At 43.3% G+C, this 20,653-nt stretch overlaps 1 protein-coding gene across 1 annotated transcript in view; it reads right to left on the minus strand.

Moving 5' to 3' along the window:
• LOC137348057 (unconventional myosin-Id-like) overlaps window positions 1-20,363 on the minus strand; it is a 552,237-nt gene extending 531,874 nt beyond the window's left edge. Inside the window, exon 1 of the mRNA XM_068013182.1 lies at window positions 20,000-20,363. Within this exon, the coding sequence (XP_067869283.1) occupies window positions 20,000-20,094 (95 nt within the window). The 5' untranslated portion in view covers window positions 20,095-20,363. The remainder of the gene's footprint in view (window positions 1-19,999) is intronic.
• Window positions 20,364-20,653: the final 290 nt, after the last annotated feature.

Raw genomic sequence — 20,653 nt, forward strand, 5'->3', positions numbered from 1 at the left:
GGGCTAACAATTAGTGGATCGCAACTGAAGTACCTACCATGTTCTCTTGTCTATTCCAAAAGGCAGAATCATAATGGCAGTCTGTTACATTCAGGCTAAAACTAATAATCATGTTTACTTACAAGCAACATAATTTTACAGATGCAGAATACAGGGAGTAGAAATACCAAAAAAAGATTGGATCAGTCCACAAGAGTTTAAATGTGGAAATAAAGAGCGGGGCTCGAGGCCCTCACCTACCTTGGACGAGAGCAGCAGCAGTCGGCAGGCTCTGTTTGTGTCAGCACGCGCTGGGTTTCAAAAGAGGAAAAAGAACTTAGTGTCATCACAGGAAATCTGTAAGCTGATTGGTTGGGTATGTAACAGCTGTCTATGCCTGTAAATTGCTTAAAAAATAGGGGTGAAAATTTTCTTTTTTTTCAACTCTCAAATAATTACCCTGTAAGTGACAAGATTAGTACTACTAAGGTTTTATAATTAGTGTAATTTATTAATAATTACTAATTAGAATAGTGCTGTTTGGACAGAGTCAAGCTCAGTTGTGTGTGAGGGATTTTACTGACTAGGGTAAAGAGGTGCTCTTTGCAGTCTGTCTTTTCTACCTTTTCAGCCTCCACAGTATGGGGAAGAAGCTGATTGGCAAGCAACAGGTAAGTTATTCCACTTATTACATTAGCAATAATTAGTTTGTAAAGCTATGTAATGGCAGGGTAGCTTGGCCAAGTGGAATGTGCCTCCTGTGGCATGTGGAAAGTTGTGGACACACCACACGTCCTTGACAAACACATCTGCAGCAAGTGTCACCAACTGCAGAAGCTTGAGCTCCGGGTTTCGGAATTCGAGCGCTGGCTGGAGTCACTGTGACGCATCCGCGAGACAGAGAACTACATGGATAGCACATTCAGGAGGTAGTCACCCCGGAGCTTAAGAGAACACAGGCAGAGAGGGACTAGGTGGCTGCCAGACAGACAAGAAGGTTAAGGCAGGTAGTGCAGGAGTCCCCGGAGGGCATCCCACTTTCTAATTAGTATTCAGTTCTGAGTACCGATGGGAGAGAGGGTTTCTCTGTCTCGCGGATGCAAGGAGTATAGCAAATAAAGCCGATGAGCTGAACACACAGATAGACACATGGCAACACGATATCATTGCTATAACAGAAATTTGGCTTAAAGAGGGGCAAGAATGGCAATTCAACATCCCTGGATATCAAGCTTTCGCGTGGGATTGAGAGGGAGGTAAAAAAGGAAGTGTAGCATTATTAGTTAAGGAATCAATAACAGCATTGAGGAGAGATGATGTGCTAAATGAAATCAAATGACACCATATGGGTGGAGCTCAGAAATAAAAAAGGGGCAGCCACACTACTAGGAGTGTATTATAGACCCCCAAATAGTGAGAGGGAGGTAGAAGAACAAATACGTAGGCAAATTTGAGTGCAAAATTTATAGGGCAATAATAGGTGGGGATTTCAACTATCCCAATATCAAATGGGACACAAACAGTGTGAAGGCCACAGAGGGGAAAAAAATTCTTGAACTGCATTCAAGAGAACTGTTTAAGTCAGCATGTAACAAGCTCAACAAGAGGGGATGCAATTCTAGATTAATATTCAGTAATGAAGCTGGGCATGTGGAGGAAGTAACAGTGGGTGACTATTTTGGAGATAGTGACCATAATACAGTTAGTTTGAGTATAATCATGGAAAATGACAAAGATAAAACAGGAGTAAAAGTTCTAAATTGGGGGAAGGCAAATTTTAAGAAACAGAGAGATGACCTGGTGAAACTGGACCTGAAGGAAAATCTGTGGCAAACCAGTGGGAGGCATTCAAAAGCGAGATACTACAGGCACAATATAGGCATGTCCCCACAAAGATAAAGGATGGTACGGCTAAATCTAGAGCCCCCTGGTTATCTAGAAGCTTACAGGATAAGTTCAAGCAGAAAAAGAAAGCTTATGACGGTCACAAAAACCTTAATACTTGAGAAAGCCTAGAGTATAGAAAGTGCAGGGGTGAAGTAAAAAAGAAAATGAGAAAGGCAAAGAGAGGACATGATACATTAACAGGTAAAATCAAGGAAAACCTGAAGTTGTTTTATCAGAACATTAAGAGCAAGAGGATAACTGAGGAAAGGGTAGGGCCTATTTGAGATGTACAAGGGAACTTATGCAGGAATGCAGAAGATATGGGCAGGGTCCTTAGAGTTTTTTTGTTTCTGTCTTCACAAAGGAGAGGGTTGATGTAGACACTGGAGTTAAAGAGGAGTGTGAAATATTAGATACGATAAGCATAATGAGAGAGGAAGTAGCTGAGGGTCTGACATCCGTGAAAGTGGATAAATTGCCAGGGCCAATGGATTGCATCCCAGATTGTTAAAGGAAGCCAGGGAGGAAACAGCAGATGTGCTGAGGATCACCTTCAAATCCTCACTAGATACAGCAGAGGTACCAGACGATTGGAGGTCTGCGAATTTTGTACCATTGTTTAAAAAGGGTGCGAGGGATAGGCCAAATAATTATAGGCTGATCAGTCTGACCTCAGTGGTGGGTAAATTGTTAGAATCTATGCTGTGGGACAGGATAAACTGCCACTTAGAAAGGCACGGATTTATCAGGGATAGTCAGCATGGATTTGTTAAGGAAAGGTCATGTCTTACTGACTTAATTGAGTTTTTTGAGGAAGTAACACGAAGAATTGATGAGGGTAGTGCAGTGGATGTGGTCTGCATGAATTTTAGTAAGGCATTTGACAAAGTCCCACATGGCAGACGAGTCAGTAAAATGAAAGCCCATGGGATACAGAAGAATGTGGCAGGTTGGATCCAGAATTGGCTCAGTGACAGGAAACAAAGGGTAGCAGTAGACGGATATTTTTGTGAATGGAAAGGGGTTTCCAATGGCGTTCCACAGGGCTCAGTGTTGGGTATATATTAATGATTTGGACGTAAATGTGGGAGGCACGATTGGGATATTTGCTGATGATACAAAAATTGGTCGTGTAGTTGATAGTAAAGACGGTAGCCGTAGACTCCAGAAAGACATCGATAGTTCGGTTGAGTGGGTAGAAAAGTGGCAAAAGAAATTCACTCCAGGTAACTGTGAGGTAATGCATTTGGGTAAGGCAAATAAAGCGACGGAATACACAATAAATGGGAGGATATTAAGAGGGATAGAAGAAGTGACACCTTGGGAGTGCATGTCCACAGGTCCCTGAAGGTGGCAGGACAGGTAGATGGAGTGAAGGAGGCATATTTATTTATTGAGACAGCACTGAAACAGGCCCTTCGGCCCACCGAGTCTGTGCTGACCATCAACCACCCATTTATACTAACCCTACATTAATCCCATATTTCTTACCACATCCCCACCTTCCCTTAATTCTCCTACCACCTACCTACACTAGGGGCAATTTACAATGGCCAATTTACCCATCAACCTGCAAGTCTTTGGCTCTGGGAGGGAACCGGAGCACCTGGCGGAAATCCACACGGTCACAGGGAGAACTTACAAACTCATGCTTTCCTTTATTGGCCGAGGTATAGAATTCAAAAGCAGGGATGTAATGCTGGAACTGTATTAAATGCTGGTTAGGCCACAGTTGGAGTATTGCATACAGTCTGGTCACCACATTACAGAAAGGACATAATTGCTCTGGAGAGAATACAGAGGAGACTTACAAGAACGTTGCCAGGGCTCAAAAGTTGCAGCTACAAGGAAAGATTGGATAAGCTAGGATTGTTTTCCTTAGAACAGAGGAGGCTGAGGGGTGACATAATAGAAGTGTACAAAATTATGAGGGGCCAAGATAGAGTAGACAGGAAAGACCTGTTTCCCCTAGCGGAGAGGTCAATTACCAGGGGGCACAGATTTAAGGTGATTGGTAGACGAGACATGAGGAAAGACTTTTTCACCCAGAGGGTAGTGGGTGTCTGGAATTCACTGCCAGGAATGGTGGTGGAGGCAAAAACCCTCAATTCTTTTAAAAGGTACCTGGATATACACCTGAAGTGCTGTAACCTGCAAGGCTATGGACCAGGCGCTGGAAGGTGGGATGAGATTGGGCGGCTAGTTCTTTTCGCCGGCAGGGACACGACAGGCCGAATGGCCTCCTCCTGTGCCGTAATTTTTCTATACCTCTATATCTTTTTCAAATCACATTTATTGCATAGTTTGACAAACAAGGCGACTTATGGAGGACACACATTGTCAGGGTAAGAGTAGTCCTTGGGTGAAGGTGCTAAATTGGGGGAAGGCTAATTATAACAATATTAGGCAGGAACTGAAGAATTTAGATTGGGGGCTGCTGTTTGAGGGTAAATCAACATCTGACATGTGGGAGTCTTTCAAATGTCAGTTGATTAGAATCCAGGACCGGCATGTTCCTGTGAGGATGAAGGATAAGTTTGGCAAGTTTTGGGAACCTTGGATAACGAGGGATATTGTGAGCCTAGTCAAAAAGAAAAAGGGAAAAGGGAAGCATTCGTAAGGGCTAGAAGGCTGGGAACAGACGAAGCCCTTGAGGAATATAAAGAAAGTAGGAAGGAACTTAAGCAAGGAGTCAGGGGGGCTAAGAGGGGTCATGAAAAGTCATTGGCAAACAGGATTACGGAGAATCCCAAGGCTTTTTATACATATATAAAGAGCAAGAGGGTAGCCAGGGAAAGGGCTGGCCCACTCAAGGACAGAGGAGGGAATCTATGCGTGGAGCCAGAGGAAATGGGCAAGGTACTAAATGAGTACTTTGCATCAGTATTCACCCAAGAGAAGATGATGAGTCTGGGGAAGGGAGTGTAGATAGTCTGGGTCATGTCGATATCAAAAAGAAGGTGGTGTTGGGCGTCTTGAAAAACATTAAGGTAGATAAGTCCCCAGGGCCTGATGGAATCTACCCCAGAATACTGAGGGAGGCAAGGGAGGAAATTGCTGGGGCCTTGACAGAAATCTTTGTATCCTCATTGGCTGCAGGTGAGGTCCCAGAGGATTGGAGAATAACCAATGTTGTTCCTTTGTTTAAGAAGGGTAGCAAGGATAATCCAGAAAATTACAGGCCGGTGAGCCGTACATCAGTGGTAGGGAAATTATTGGAAAGGAATCTTCGGGACAGGATTTACTCCCATTTGGAAACAAATGGACTTATTAGCGAGAGGCAGCACGGTTTTGTGAAAGGGAGGACGTGTCTCACTAACCTGATCGAGTTTTCTGAGGAAGTGATGAAGATGATTGATGAAGGAAGGGCAGTGGATGTTGTCTACATGGACTTCAGTAAAGCCTTTGACAAGGTCCCTCATGGCAGACTGGTACAAAAAGTGAAGTCCCACTGGATCAGAGTATAGTTTCTAGTGATGTACCGCAAGGATCTGTTTTGGGGCCACTGCTGTTTGTCATTTTTATAAATGACCTGGATGAGGGTGTAGAAGGGTGGGTTAGTAAATTTGCAGATGACACGAAGGTCGGTGGAGTTGTGGATAGTGCCGAAGGATGTTGTAGGTGGCAGAGGGACATAGATCGGCTGCAGAGCTGGGCTGAGAGATGGCAAATGGAGTTTAATGCGGAAAAGTGTGAGGTGATTCACTTCGGAAGGAGTAACAGGATTGCAGAATACTGGGCTAATGGGAAGATTCTTGGTAGTGTAGATGAGCAGAGAGATCTTGGTATCCAGGTACATAAATCCCTGAAAGTTGCCACCCAGGTTAATAGAGCTGTTAAGAAGGCATATGGTGTGTTAGCTTTTATTAGTAGGGGGATCGAGTTTAGGAGCCACGAGGTCATGCTGCAGCTGTACAGAACTCTGGTGCGGCCGCACCTGGAGTATTGCGTGCAGTTCTGGTCACCGCATTATAGGAAGGATGTGGAAGCTTTGGAAAAGGTGCAGAGGAGATTTACTAGGATGTTGCCTGGTATGGAGGGAAGGTCTTACGAGGAAAGGCTGAGGGACTTGAGGTTGTTTTCGTTGGAGAGAAGGAGGAGGAGAGGTGACTTAATAGAGACATATAAGATAATCAGAGGGTTGGACAGGGTGGATAGTGAGAGCCTTTTTCCTCGGATGGTGATGGCAAACACGAGGGGACATAGCTTTAAGTTGAGGGGTGATAGATATAGGACAGATGTCAGAGGTAGTTTCTTTACTCAGAGAGCAGTAGGGGCATGGAACACCCTGCCTGCAACAGTAGTAGACTCGCCAACTTTAAAGGCATTTAAGTGGTCATTGGATAGACATATGGATGAAAATGGAATAGTGTAGGTCAGATGGTTTCACAGGTCGGCGCAACATCGAGTGCTGAAGGGCCTGTACTGCGCTGTAATGTTCTATGTTCTATGGATACAGAACTGGCTCGGTCATAGAAGACAGAGGGTAGCAGTGGAATATTGCTTTTCTGAATGGAGGGCTGTGACTAGTGGTGTTCCGTAGGGATCAGTGCTGGGATCTTTGCTGTTTGTAGTATATATAAATGATTTGGAGGAAAATGTAGCTGGTCTGATTAGTAAGTTTGCGGACGACACAAAGGTTGGTGGAGTTGCGGATAGTGATGAGGATTGTCAGAGGATACAGCGGGATATAGATCGGTTGGAGACTTGGGCAGCAAAACGGCAGATGAAGTTTAATCCGGACAAATGTGAGGTAATGCATTTTGGAAGATCTAATACAGGTGGGAAGTATACAGTAAATGGCAGAACCCTTAGGGGACGGCACAGTGGTGCAGAGGTTAGCACTGCAGCCTCACAGCTCCAGCGACCCGGGTTCAATTCTGGGTACTGCCTGTGTGGAGTTTGCAAGTTCTCCCTGTGTCTGCGTGGGTTTTCTCCGGGTGCTCCGGTTTCCTCCCACAAGCCAAAAAGACTTGCAGGTTGGTAGGTAAATTGGCCATTATAAATTGCCCCTAGTATAGGTAGGTGGTAGGGAAATATAGGGACAGGTGGGGATGTGGTAGGAATATGGGATTAGTGTAGGATTAGTATATATGGGTTGTTGATGGTCGGCACAGACTCGGTGGGCCAAAGGGCCTGTTTCAGTGCTGTATAACTAAAACTAAAACTAGTATTGACAGGCAGAGAATTCCGGGCATACAGGTCCACAGATCACTGAAAGGGCAACGCAGGTGGATAAGGTAGTCAAGAAGGCATACGGCATGCTTGCCTTCATCGGTCGGGGCATAGAGTATACAAATTGGCAGGTCATGCTGCAGCTGTACAGAACTTTAGTTAGGCCATACTTGGAATATTGCGTACAATTCTGGTCGCCACAGTATCAGAAGGATGTGGAGGCTTTCGAGAGGGTACAGAAGAGGTTTACCAGCATGTTGCCTGGTCTGGAGGGTATTAGCTATGAGGAGAGGTTGGATAAACTCGAATTGTTTTCACTGGAACGACGGAGGTGGAGGGGCGACTTGATAGAGATTTACAAAGTTATGAGCGGCATGGACAGAGTGGATAGTCCGAAGCTTTTTCCCAGGGTGGAAGAGTCAGTTACTAGGGGACATAGGTTTAAGGTGCGAGGGGCAAAGTTCAGAGGGGATGTGCGAGGCAAGTTTTTTTACAAAGAGGGTGGTGAGTGCCTGGAACTTGCTGCTGGGGGAGGTGGCGGAAGCAGGTACGATAGCGACGTTTAAGAGGCAAATTGACAAATACATGAATAGGATGGGAATAGAGGGATACGGTCCCCGGAAGTGCAGAAGGTTTTTGTTTAGACAGGCATCATGATCGGCGCAGGTTTGGACAGCCGAATAGCTTGTTCCTGTGCTGTACTGTTCTCTGTTCTTGGTCTTTCCCAACATAATGTCTTGTACACAAGACAATATTCCTGCCCATCGTAAGATTTTAGTCAGATGGGTCACTGACCTGAAACGTTAACTCTGCTTCCACCGCCACAGGTGCTGCCAGAGCTGCTGAGTATTTCCAGCATTTCTTGTTTTTTTTTTCAGATTTCCGGCATTTGCAGTATTTTGCTTTTATTTATGTAAGATTTTAGTCAGCATTTTAGGTTCAACTGAAACTGAAGATTATAGGAAAAACCCACAACTTTTATACAATTTTCTGGGTCCATCACCCAAGATCAAAGATCTTATAAAAAGAAATTGCATGGCATACCAATAAACAATTTAAATGCACTGCCACACAATTAAACACATTAATTGCCAATTAAACTCATTACAGAAAGGTAGAGTTGCTCCTTAACAGCACAAGTACCTTTTTAATGAGAAGATTTATGTTGCTGCAATTCCACTCAACCTCTCCAGCCCAGAAAGGGACCAATTTTAAACTGTGAAGTCTAATTCCTACAGGTAGTGAACTGTCTTAGTGATTTTTTTTTTAAAATGTTGCATTTAAAAAACCTTACTTTTTCTTTCTGTTTATTTTCTATTAATTCAATCTTACTTTCCATCTCATCATTTCTCTTTCTGCACTGGATTTGTTCCAGCTCAGCCAATAATTCATCAAAAAAAGAGTTAAAGCAGTTGACCCTTAAATGATCCAACATGACTAGAGTGGTGAAGAATCCCAATTTTAGCAAAGCTTTTCCTGACAGGGTCCCTGATTGCTTACCCCAGCCAACACCATCATAAGTCAGTACAAGAGATAAAAGAATGAGAAGCAAGAAGCTGTAATTGTATTGAGTGCATCAGATTACACAAAACACAAGGGCAATGTTCAACCATTTTACAATCTTTTAAATCTAAAGATTAGATATTACCTTCAATTATCTTCCAACTATTTCCTGTTTATGGGATACAGCCTTGTACTTTAGCACAATCCGTATTTTGCTAAGTTTCTTCTTCCCTCATGTTTCAACTTAATTTCTCTAGTCCCAAGAGGTTCCAAACACCAAGAGTAATTGACATAAATCTGTAACAACATTGGTCTGAACTAGACTAAGATAGTCAGCAAAAACAATTGAAAAAGTACACCATCAGCATCTGAAAATTGCTTCACAATGACCCTCTGTTGAGCCCTGATAAACGGTACAATGGGGTTCAACGTGAAACACTAATCTGTCCCGTCTCATTTCAGGTGCTGAATTCCCATTTTTATTTCAGATTTCTAGCATGCACAGTGCGTCTTTTTAATCACTGCAAAAACAGTGTAGTTTATCTCAAGCTTTAGGTATTTGCTTTGAAGCCTGGCTGTGATCAAGAACTAATTTGCAAAATTGCAGAGAAGAACATGCATCCAAATATTTCATAGCAAAATGAAAATTACAACTCTTGCACTCATCCAAGTGCCTTTGGGTAGCTGATTGAATCTGCCAGCAAATTAGCAAGAGTTTAAGTTCATACAAATATAAACTTCTGACAACATTCAGTGTCCTCATACATGAATCACAAAAAGCTAGCATGCAGGTACAGTAAGTAATTAGGAATGCAAATGGAATGTCGGCCTTTATTGCAAGGAAATGGGAAAGGGAAGTCTTGCTACAACTGTACAGGGCATTGGTGAAACTACACTTAGAATACTGCGTCTAGTTTTGGTCTCCTTATTTCAGGAGGGATATACTTGCATTGGAGGCAGTTAAGAGAAGGTTCACTGGTTGATTCCTGGGATGAAGGAGCCTATACTCATTGGAGTTTAGAAGAATAAGAGGTGATCTTATTGAAACATATAAGATCCTGAGGGGGCTTGACAGGATAGATGCTGAGAGGATGTTTCCGCGGTGGAATCTAGAACTAGGGGGCACAGTTTCAGAATAAGGGATCTCCCATTTAAGACTGAAATGAGGAGGAATTTCTTCTCTCAGAGAGTCATTAATCTTTGGAATTCTCTACCCCAGAGAACAGTGGAGGCTGGGTCATTGAACATGTTCAAGGTCAAATTAGATTTTTGATCTAAAAGGGACGGTTATGTGGAGCAGGCAGGAAAGCAGAGTTGAGGCTACGATCAGATCCGCCATAACCTTATTGAATGGCGGTGCAGGCTCAAGGAGCCGAATGGTTGACCCCTGCTCTTATTTCTTATGTTATGTTCTTCATACAGACTTCAGCTTTTTCAGCAAAGTGCAAGTTTAGCAGTTACTTTTTTTTTTGGAATGGATTCATGCCTAGTGTTCTTAATATAGGACCGAGAGCTTTTCTTACTAAAAGTGATGCAGCGTATGCACTCAATCTATATTGCATTACAAGGCAGAACATCTATAATTATAAGGCTTTGCCCATGGCCAATTACAGTTTTATAACAACAGTGATTATATAGTTTCCATATTCCCTTGGAGTTCTGCTAAAATCAAAGTATTAAAGCTACATTCTTGCAGTTCAATACATAACTCGACCGAAGTACTTTCCGATACAATTCATTTCCCAACATAGGCATTGGGCCCAATTTATCTTTTTTATAATAATTACTTTGTCTTATATACAAGTTACTGCAGCACTAAGAGTCAGGTCAGTACTGAAAGTGGGGTTTCAATCTCAATACAAGAAGCACAGACTGACCCACAAAGAGTGTACAAGAGTAATACCTAAGTAAATGAATACCAGCAGAGTCCCAACCATTATCATACAGTTAGCTAATTATTCACAAGGCACTCCCTCAAACTTTATGCTCAATGATGGTTCAATTGATTTTATACATATAAAAAAATACTGTAGTACTTTACTGGTCAAATGTCAGGAATTTGGGAAAGATCCTGATTAGACTTATCACTATTTGAAACTTTGCCCCATAAAATAACCTTAAATTGTTGGCATTAATTTTTTGTTTGCCATCACTTCCCACATATCTCATTCCACAAAACTGTGTCATTTCATGAACGGGGAGACAGGCTGCTTCTGCCCGAGCTTGAATCAACAGAAGCTGAAGTTCACATTTTTGTTTATAATTCACTCAAGAAATTTCAGATTGTATCTTCATGCTGTCTCCTCTAAATTGAAAAAAACCAAACAATAAACATAGAAAGAATGTGGAACTGCTTCTGTATACTTTGTTAGATTTTACAACATCTTGCTTAAAAACGCAACACAATGCTGACTTGTAGTTTCATATTTCTATGTCAATATGTATTCATGAATTAAAAATTTCTTGCCTGGCTCTTCTAATCATTGAACTAGTAAAGTTGCTACCCAACATGGAAATAAACTATGCACACAGCAGGAGAGGCCCAGGTTCAATTTCTGGTCATTCTGCAGTTTGCTGATCCCAGTGGCAGTAGTAGGTACAATTATTGTCCTCAAAGCACCCCTGGGTTGATGAGAGGGGATTGAATTAGTCAGGGTTCTCACTCCAGATCACTATGTGTGTGTATGTGTGTGTGCGTGACAATTTTCACATGTTTAGGGCCTTAAACTTACTGAAACATCTGAAAGTGCTTCACAAAGAGGCTGACCCGAGCCAAAGAAGGAACAGGGAGAAAATTTGCATGTGAGCAAAGAAATGTGTTTTCAGGAGGTTTCTAAAGGTGGAAAGAGGTGCAAGAAAGACATGAGGAAATTCAACTGTGATGCCACTAGGTTCCCCACATCCTCATGACAGAACATACTGATACTCACTACCTGGAAACCTGCGTCATCACCTTCAGGAAAAAAGGGAAGAAAATTGGAGGAAAAATAAAACAGCTGTTCCTTGCCCCATTCTCATCACTCATCTTAAAGTGCATTATGCAACTCAGTATCAAATAGCAAAACGCAGCACCCCAAAGCAAGTCAACCACTTCCTTCCTTGCCCAGCAGCATCAAGACTCATGGTAGCACCCTTACTACCACTCTGGCTGGGATCAGTTACTCACCTCTGCTCTTTACAACTGTTTTCTACATAACTAGTACAGTTTAGATAAATAGTAATAGTAAAATAATAAAAATAGTGTCAGCCGTGGCTCAGTGATAGCACTCTCACCTGAGTCAGAAGGGCATGGGTTCAAGTGCCACCCCAGAGATTTGAGCACAAAAATTTGCAGACACTCCAGTATTGAGGGAGTGCTGCACTGTCAAAGGTGCCGTCTTTCAGAAGAGACATTAAATCAAGACCTTGCCTGCCTTCTCAGGTGGATGTAAAAGATCCCATGGCATTATTTTGGAGAGAGCAGGGACGTTTTCCCTGATGTCCTGGCCAATATTCATTCCTCAACCTTGCTGTACAAACTGGCTGCCTCATTTCCTACATTGTAACAGTGACTACACTTCAAAAGTACTTCATTGGCTGTACAGCAATTTGGGACGTCATAAAGTCATGAACAGTGTTATATAAGTACAAGTTCTTCTTAATAATAAACCAGACTCATCAAGCGCTCCTATCCTCTCAGGCCTGCAATTCTCCATCTCGTCCTCAAATCCCTGCATGGCTTCAGTTTACCCTACCCCTGCAACCTTCTCCAGACTTACATCCCTTCTTGCACCCTCAGGTCACCCAATTCTGGCCTCCCACTCTCCCTGACTTACTACTGGTGAAGTTTTTAACTGCCTTCAGCCCTACTTTCACGAACCCCCTCCTGAGTGTCAAAACACAGCTTTCCTCCCAAGTCTTCAGCAACCCCATTTAAACTTCCCATCCTGGGTCACTGTTTCATGCCTCTTACTGTGACTCTGTGAAGTGGTGTGGAATGTTTGGATGCTACATAAATACAAGCTGTGGTAGATTAGCAAATTTACCAACTAAGCTGGGCAAAATATTTTCATTGGTGAATAAATATTGACATTTTTTAAATGAATGAATGAATAAAATAAACTCTGTTTCTATCTCCAAAAATGCTGCCAGACCTAAGTATTTCCAGCATTTTCTGGTCTTTTTTATTTTATATTGAAACAAAGTCTGTATTTTGTTTAGGTTTGTGTTTTTACACAAGATTGTTGAGAATTCTATAAAGTAGAAACATAGAAAATAGGAGCAGGAGTAGGCCATTCGGTCCTTCGAGCCTGCTCCGCCATTCATTATCATGGCTGATCATCCAACTCAGTAGCCTGTTCCCACTTTCTCCCCATATCCTTTGATCCCATTTGCCCCAAGAGCTATATCTAACTCTTTCTTGAAAACATGCAATGTTTTGGCCTCAACTGCTTTCTGTGGGAGCAAATTCCACAGGCTCACCACTCTCTGGGTGAAGAAATTTCTCCTCATCTCAGTCCCGAAAGGTTTATCCCATATCCTTAGACTATGACCCCTGCTTCTGGACTCCCCCACCATCGGGAACATCCTTCCTGCATCTACCCCGTCAAGTCCTGTTAGAATTTTACAGATTTATATGAGGTCCTCCCTCACTCTTCTGAACTCCAGTGAATATAATCCTAACCGCCTCAATCTCTCTTCATACGTCAGTCCCGCCATCCGAGGAATCAGTCTGGTAAACCTTCGCCGCACTCCCTCTATCACAAGAACATCCTTCCTCAGATAAGGAGACCAAAACTGCACACAATATGCCAGGTGTGGCCTCACCAAGGCCTGTATAATTGCAGCAAGACATCCCTGCTCCTGTACTCGAATCCTCTCACTATGAAGGACGACATACCATTTGCCTTTTTTACCGTCAGTTCCACCTGCATGCTTACCTTCAGCGACTGGTGTACGAGAACACCCAGGTCTCGTTGCATATTCCCCTCTCTGTTTATAGCAGTTCAGATAATAATCTGCCTTATATAAAAGCAAAATTTTTTTTTTTTTTTTATTTCCAAAATATACTTTATTCATAAAAATCTGTAAAAATTACATTGCCAAACAGTTTCCAAACAGCACGAAAAAATACAAACATTGCAAAAGAGATCAGTTTCTTTCAATAATGTCATGAGTTTCTTCCCAACCCTTCCGTTTCACAATTGTCATGTCAATTACAGTTTTACATTTACAGCAATTGAGAATATTAACGATACTGTTCGAGGGGCTTCCCATGGTTCCAGCCCCTCAGTCCAGCTTGGTGGGGGAACCTTACACTGTGGTCTTTCCCCATTGAGCCTTTGCTGCGGCTGCCCCAAGCTTTAGTGCGTCCCTCAGCACGTAGTCCTGGACCTTGGAATGTGCCAGTCTGCAACATTCGGTGGTGGACAACTCTTTGCGCTGGAAGACCAGCAAGTTTCGGGCAGACCAAAGGGCGTCTTTCACCGAATTGATAGTCCTCCAGCAGCAGTTGATGTTTGTCTCGGTGTGCGTCCCTGGGAACAGCCCGTAGAGCACAGACTCCTGTGTTACAGAGCTGCTTGGGATGAACCTTGACAAAAACCACTGCATCTCTTTCCACACCTGCTTTGCAAAGGCACATTCCAGGAGGAGGTGGGCGACCGTCTCTTCCCCACCACAGCCAACGCGGGGGCACTGTGCGGAGGGGGCGAGACTTCGGGTGTGCATGAAGGATCTGACGGGGAGGGCCCTTCTCACCACCAGCCAAGCTACGTCTTGGTGCTTGTTTGAAAGTTCTGGTGATGAGGCATTCCGCCAAATGACTTTGACGGTCTGCTCGGGGAACCATCCGACAGGATCCACCGTTTCCTTTTCCCGTAGGGCCTTGAGGACATTCCGTGCAGACCACTGCCTGATGGACCGGTGGTCAAAGGTGTTTTTCCGCAGAAACTGCTCCACGAAGGATATAAAAGCAAAATACTGCGGATGCTGGAAATCTGAAACAAATTGGCCTTCCTGTTTTTGCTACCAAAGTAGATAACTTCACATTTATCCACATTATACTGCATCTGCCATGCATTAGCCCACTCACTCAACTTGTCCGAATCACCCTGAAGCCTCTCTGCATCTTCCTCACAACTCACCCTCCCATCCAGTTTTGTGTCATCTGTAAATTTGGAGATATTACATTTAGTTCCTCATCTAAATCATTAATACATATCGCGAATAGCTGGGGTCCTAGCACCAATCCCTGCAGTACCCCACTAGTCATTGCCTGCCATTCGGAAAAAGACCCGTTTATTCCTCCTCTTTGTTTCCTGTCTGCCAACCAATTTTCTATCCATTGCAATACACTACCCCCACTCCCATGCGCTTTAATTTTACACGCTAATCTCGCATGTGGGACTTTGTCAAAAGCCTTCTGAAAGTCCAAATAAACCACATCCACTTACAAAGGTAGTGAGGATGTTCCACTGCCCTACAGTCAGATGTGCCTAAACCTACATTAATCCTGGCCATTGAGAGGCCTGTAGCTAGACCATCACATTTCAGCTGAATCTTTAAATCTAGCAGCAGTTTGGCAGAAGGAGGGAGGACAAAGATACCTGGAATGGGAATCCTTCATTCTTCCCTTGACCAATTACAACAGCATGCTTCTGACTGGTATAAAATAAAAATAAAAATAGAAAATGCTAGAAACACTCAGCATTTACTCAGCCTTTCAACGGAACTTGAAAAAGTTCGGGATGTAACAGGTTTTAAGCAAGTACAGAGGCAGGGTAAAGTGGTGGGGGGGGGCAGTGAGGAGAGGGGAGGAAAGAAAAAAAGGGGAGGTCTGTGATAGGGTGGAAAGCTAATGATTTAGTTGCAAGATCACTAAACAAAATTCATGGAAAACTTGAATTGGTCCATCAATTCGAGCGATCCAGCACTAAAGTAAGGAGCAAGGAAGAAAGATAATAAATGCAAATAATGCCTTACACAACCTCAGGGCATCCCAAAGCATTTTACAGCCAACAAAGTACTTTTGAAGTAAAAGCAAAATACTGCGGATGCTGGAAATCTGAAATAAAAACAAGAAATGCTGGAACCACTCAGCAGGTCTGGCAGCATCTGTGGAAAGAGAAGCGGAGTTAACGTTTCGGGTCAGTGACCCTTCATCGAAAGGGTCACTGACCCGAAACGTTAACTCCGCTTCTCTTTCCACAGATGCTGCCAGACCTGCTGAGTGGTTCCAGCATTTCTTGTAAGTACTTTTGAAGTGTAGTCACTGTTGTAATGTAAGAAACACAGCAACCAATTTGCAAGGTTCCATGAACAGCAATGTGATAATGACCAGACAATCTGTTTGTAGTTATGTTTGCTGAGGAATAAATATTAGGCAGGACACTAGTTTACAGCCACAGTTAAATGTTTTATCTGAGAAACAGAGCTGCACTGGAGTGTTAGTCTGGATTATGTGCTCAAGTTTCTAGAATGGGACTTGAACCCACAATCTTTCTGACTCAGAGGCAAGAGTGCTACTACTGAGCCCAATTCTCTTCCAAAAGTAGTTTGAAATATCAGTAGACAAACACACAAGTATATTATAAAGGCCATAAAAAAAAGTTATTCAGAACAATAACAGGTAACATAAATCATCACTGTCAGTTGCAGTTAACTCTTTATATAAACAATAACTTTTGAAGTTTGTCAATATCAAAACATTGTTCCACATGTCACATTACCCAGCATTAGACAGCATTGTCTACTAAATTCACAAAGGGGATTAGCAACAATGGCAGCAGTTCCTGGAACCAAATCAGAATAAATCTAAGATTTGGGGCGGCACAGTGGCGCAGTGGTTAGCACTGCAGCCTCACAGCTCCAGCGACCCAGGTTCGGTTCTGGGTACTGCCTGTGAGGAGTTTACAAGTTCTCCCTGTGATCGCGTGGGTTTCCGCCTGGTGCTTCGGTTTCCTCCCACAGCCGAAGACTTGCACGTTGATAGGTAAATTGTCCATTGTAAATTGCCCCGAGTGTAGGTAGGTGGGAGGAGAATTGAGGGAAGGTGGAAATGAGAGAGGGAAAAAGGGATTAATGTAGGATTAGTATAAATGGGTGGTTGTTGGTCGGCACAGACTCGGTGGGCCAAAGGGCCTGTTTCAGTGCTGTATCTCTCTATGACTCTATGTTGACTGGGAATTCAAATGGTATATCCTCTTGCATGATTTAAAGAGATTCAAATAGCAATCTAGTCACATCCCAAATTAAAAGGTCCAATTGAAAAACAAAACTAATTCAAGAATTCACTCTGTACAAGCCTCTTACAGGTTTTCTGTGGCCTTTTTCTCCAGACATATAAAAGCAGTAAATTTCTCTTCTTGCTATTAGCATGGGGCAGGTATTGCGTGGGTGGGAGCAGATGACATGCAACAATACTCCCCAACTGAAGTAAAACTAGTCTTCCCTCTAATGGTTAAGTTAGTAAAGATCGTGCGTCGCTGAACCACATAGACCAGAAGTCCCAGGTTTGATTCCAGATCTGTGCTGAGTTCATCGGCTAAAGGGTAATGGTGCTAATATTAGCTTTAGTGCCCCATGCTATAGAGGGAAAAATCAACCAGGGTTGATACACCTGCTAATTAATCAGTGGCTCTTCCTGGAAAATGCATATGCATGGAAGTCCAGGAACGATGAATCTGAACATGGCTCTGATGCTCCCCACAGTAAAATAGTCCACGAACATACACCAACTCATCATGCACAGGCATAAGGACTAAATATTTTTAAATGATTTATCGTGGCACATTTTTAACAATATAAATTAAGTGGCAAAACATAATAACATCTGTTCTGCCTTTAAATTATACTTGTGTTTAAACAAGTGTTAATGACATGATTCAGTCTGGGAAGAAACTTGGGAGTGAAATTCTCATCAGCCGAGATACAGTACTTAAAAGTGCTTCAATAATCAAAAGTTATTTACAGTGCAAGAACTCAGACAACTCCTCCAAAACAGCTCCCAGATGATGTCATCAGTAGCCAAACTTAAAAGAAAAGTAGAACACTGAATTGCATTTCAACTAGAGTTCTCTGACTTTCAGGGGTAAAAATTTTACAACTCTTTACAATGGAGATGCTTATTTATCTGGTGCTCTGTAGTGTATGTGACAAGAGGGCAACATCTTGGTGCCTCTCTCCCACTTTTACAGTTGCTGTGGGCGGGCAAGTCAGTCAGGCAGTGGCTTTGCTGGGATAAGGGAGCCAGCCTCGCTCACAGCACAGAGTGTAACTGGTGGTGAGACGAGGTCACAATCATTGGAGCTGCTTTCATATTGTTATTTTAATTTGGATTCCAGGAGCCCATCATCCATGAACCAGCTCCTGATGTTTATGCTGTTAACTCTACTTTCCATAGCCTGGTAGTAAACTCTGAGGCAAGACTGGGTCTAATAGCCTGCTGTTGGGATACAGAAAAGAGATTTAGCAGCATAAACACGAGGAGTCAGCTCCTGGATAACAGGCTGCCAAAATCCAAATTACCTTAGAGCAGTGAGAAAGAAATGATTCCATATCTCAAACATCTCAACGCACTTAGCACGCAATGAACTATTTTGAAGTGCAGTTACTATTATGTAAGCATTCCCAAAAATACCAGTTTGACTTCATAAAATGGATTGGCAATGCATGCAAAGGCCTACAAAATACCCTACTGAAGTACAATGTACTGTTTTGCAGCAAAGCTCTTCCCTCCAAGCCACATAACAAAGACACACAGTAAAATGTGGCTGCCAGAATAAATACAATCAACCATTTGTCGTGATGATACAATTAATAGTTACACAAAAGAAAGCAAGAATCAACTGTGATTGTGCCTTGACACAATAATAAAGCACAAAATTTGAAGCAGAATCCCCATTCCTTCATTGTGTCATACCTTGTAGCACACCCCTAATCATCCCCCATTGTTCAAAATTTAACCATACATTTTTCAACTAATTTTAAGTAACCATCTGATCTTGGGGTTCAAGATCCAAGAATATCTTAAGCCCTTTTCTTAGAATCATACATTACAGGAACTGCCATTCAGTCTATCATGCTTGTGCTGACACTCTGAACTAACCCCACTTCCCTACCTTTCCTCATAGCCCTGAAAATATTTCCTTTTTAAAGTATATATTCAGTTCACTTTTGTAAGTTACTATTGTATTCTCTTCCAGTACTCTTTCAGGTAACGCAGTCTAGATTATAAAAACTTATTGAGGAAAAAAAAATTGGATTATCACCTTGCAATTTACCAAGATTTTAGTTACAAGGTGAGGTTGGAAAAGTTGGGTTTGTTCTCCTTAGAACAAAGGACATTGAGGGGAGATTTAAAAGAAGTGTGCAAGATTATGACAGGTTTAGTTAAGATAAACAAGGAAAAACTTCCCCATTAACTAATAGTTCAAGGACTAGAGTCATACAGGACACAGATTGAAGATTTTGGGCCAGAGATGCAGGGGAATATGAGATAGAACTGTTTTATCCAGCAGGTGGTGATGACCCAGAACTCGCATCCAACAAGGATGGCTAAAGCATAGACAATCAATGACTTCAAAAGGAAGTTGGATAGCCACTTGAGGGAAATAGACTTGCAGGGCTACAGGGTCGAGCAGAGGAATGGGATTGACTGGATAACTCTGTGGGGGGCAGCATGGACTCAATGGTCCGAATGGCCTCCTCCTGGGCTGTAAATGACTATGACTTTAAGAAGTACCCATTATCGGAGGAGCAGCCATATATGTAGAGCTTGCGGGTGTCAGACATCAGAGAAATTGCTTTGATTTAGACTTTACAAAAGAGGAGGATATAACCCACAACAAAAAAAGTCTGGGGGGGGGGGGGGGGGGGGGGAAAGAGGAGGATGACAGAAATATATCCCTGCCACCACCCCCAAGGTTGTGCTAATACCCATTATTATTCTATGTTCAGGACAACTGAGAGGACAACTAGTTGCAATATTAGATATTATAATCACAGTAACAGTTTCCCATTGCCACACAATGTTCTACATGATGTTGCAAAACACCTCTGTACAGGTAATGCTCACGGAATGAAACAGAAAGCAGCACCTGGCAAGTATAAGTTTTTATTTATGATACCTTAACTCCAGTTAAAGATAAAAACGCCAATATTATATCTTATGTAATTCCATCCAATGCATGAAGTTTCAGTCTACCCAGAGGTAAATGAGCAGAGATGCTCCTAGACTCATGCAACAGCCCATCCCCATCCAGAATCAGTGCATTTATTGTGGATTTCCTCTGCTTGACAAACTATACACGGTGGAACACAATCTCTACATCTCTCACCTTCAGGGTTGTTCCTTTCTTTTAATTCTCTCATCCATTTCCTTCTTCTCCAACACACTCCCCAAATGCCCCTGTTTGGGGGGGGGGGGGGGGGGCTCCAGTCCTCAAACCCCACCACAGCCCTCCCTCTCTCTTACCTCAGTTTCAGGTTTGCCATGAACTCTGACATGTTCACTGTGTCCAGCAGGACAAAGTCTGCCTTCCCGAACTCCAGACTCTCCTGCTCCGCCATGGCTCCCCGTGCCTCTCCGGACCGGCAGAGAGAAGGAGACTTGCTCTATCCCGGACTCCTGCTCCTCCTTAGACTTTTCCGACAGGTTTCCTTTAGATCCAGTAGTGATTGTTCCTTTAATGCAATGGTTGCTGCGCCGGCAGAGTTTCCGTGCCGGTTCTTTTATTTTTTCCTCAGCTCTCCCTTTCTGCTGCCAACCCTCCACAGCCGCACCTCACCTGGGCGAGACTGTCAGGCGCAAAGCGCAGGCGCGGGCCCGACAGCTGTGTGCGCGGCCCTGGAAGCGCGCGGGGCGCCGTCCCGAGAACTGTGCGCGCGGCCCTGGAAGCGTGGGGGCGCGGTCCCGATAGCTGTGCGCGCGATCCCGGCTGCAGGAGCAGACAATCGGGGAGGTGGGCGGTGCTTGTTTCTCCTGTAGCCCCGCCCCCTGTACCTGTTTCTCAGGTGAGGCAGCTGCCGACTTTCAGGAGCGCTCAGGGCAAGTGATGTGGAAGGATCAGAGTTTCAATAAGTTACTTATTATTACGGCCCTATTCGTGGGGGAGATCTTTCTGGGTAG

This window comes from Heterodontus francisci, chromosome 33 (genome assembly GCF_036365525.1).
Source record: "Heterodontus francisci isolate sHetFra1 chromosome 33, sHetFra1.hap1, whole genome shotgun sequence".
NCBI classification, from domain to species: Eukaryota; Metazoa; Chordata; class Chondrichthyes; order Heterodontiformes; family Heterodontidae; genus Heterodontus; species Heterodontus francisci.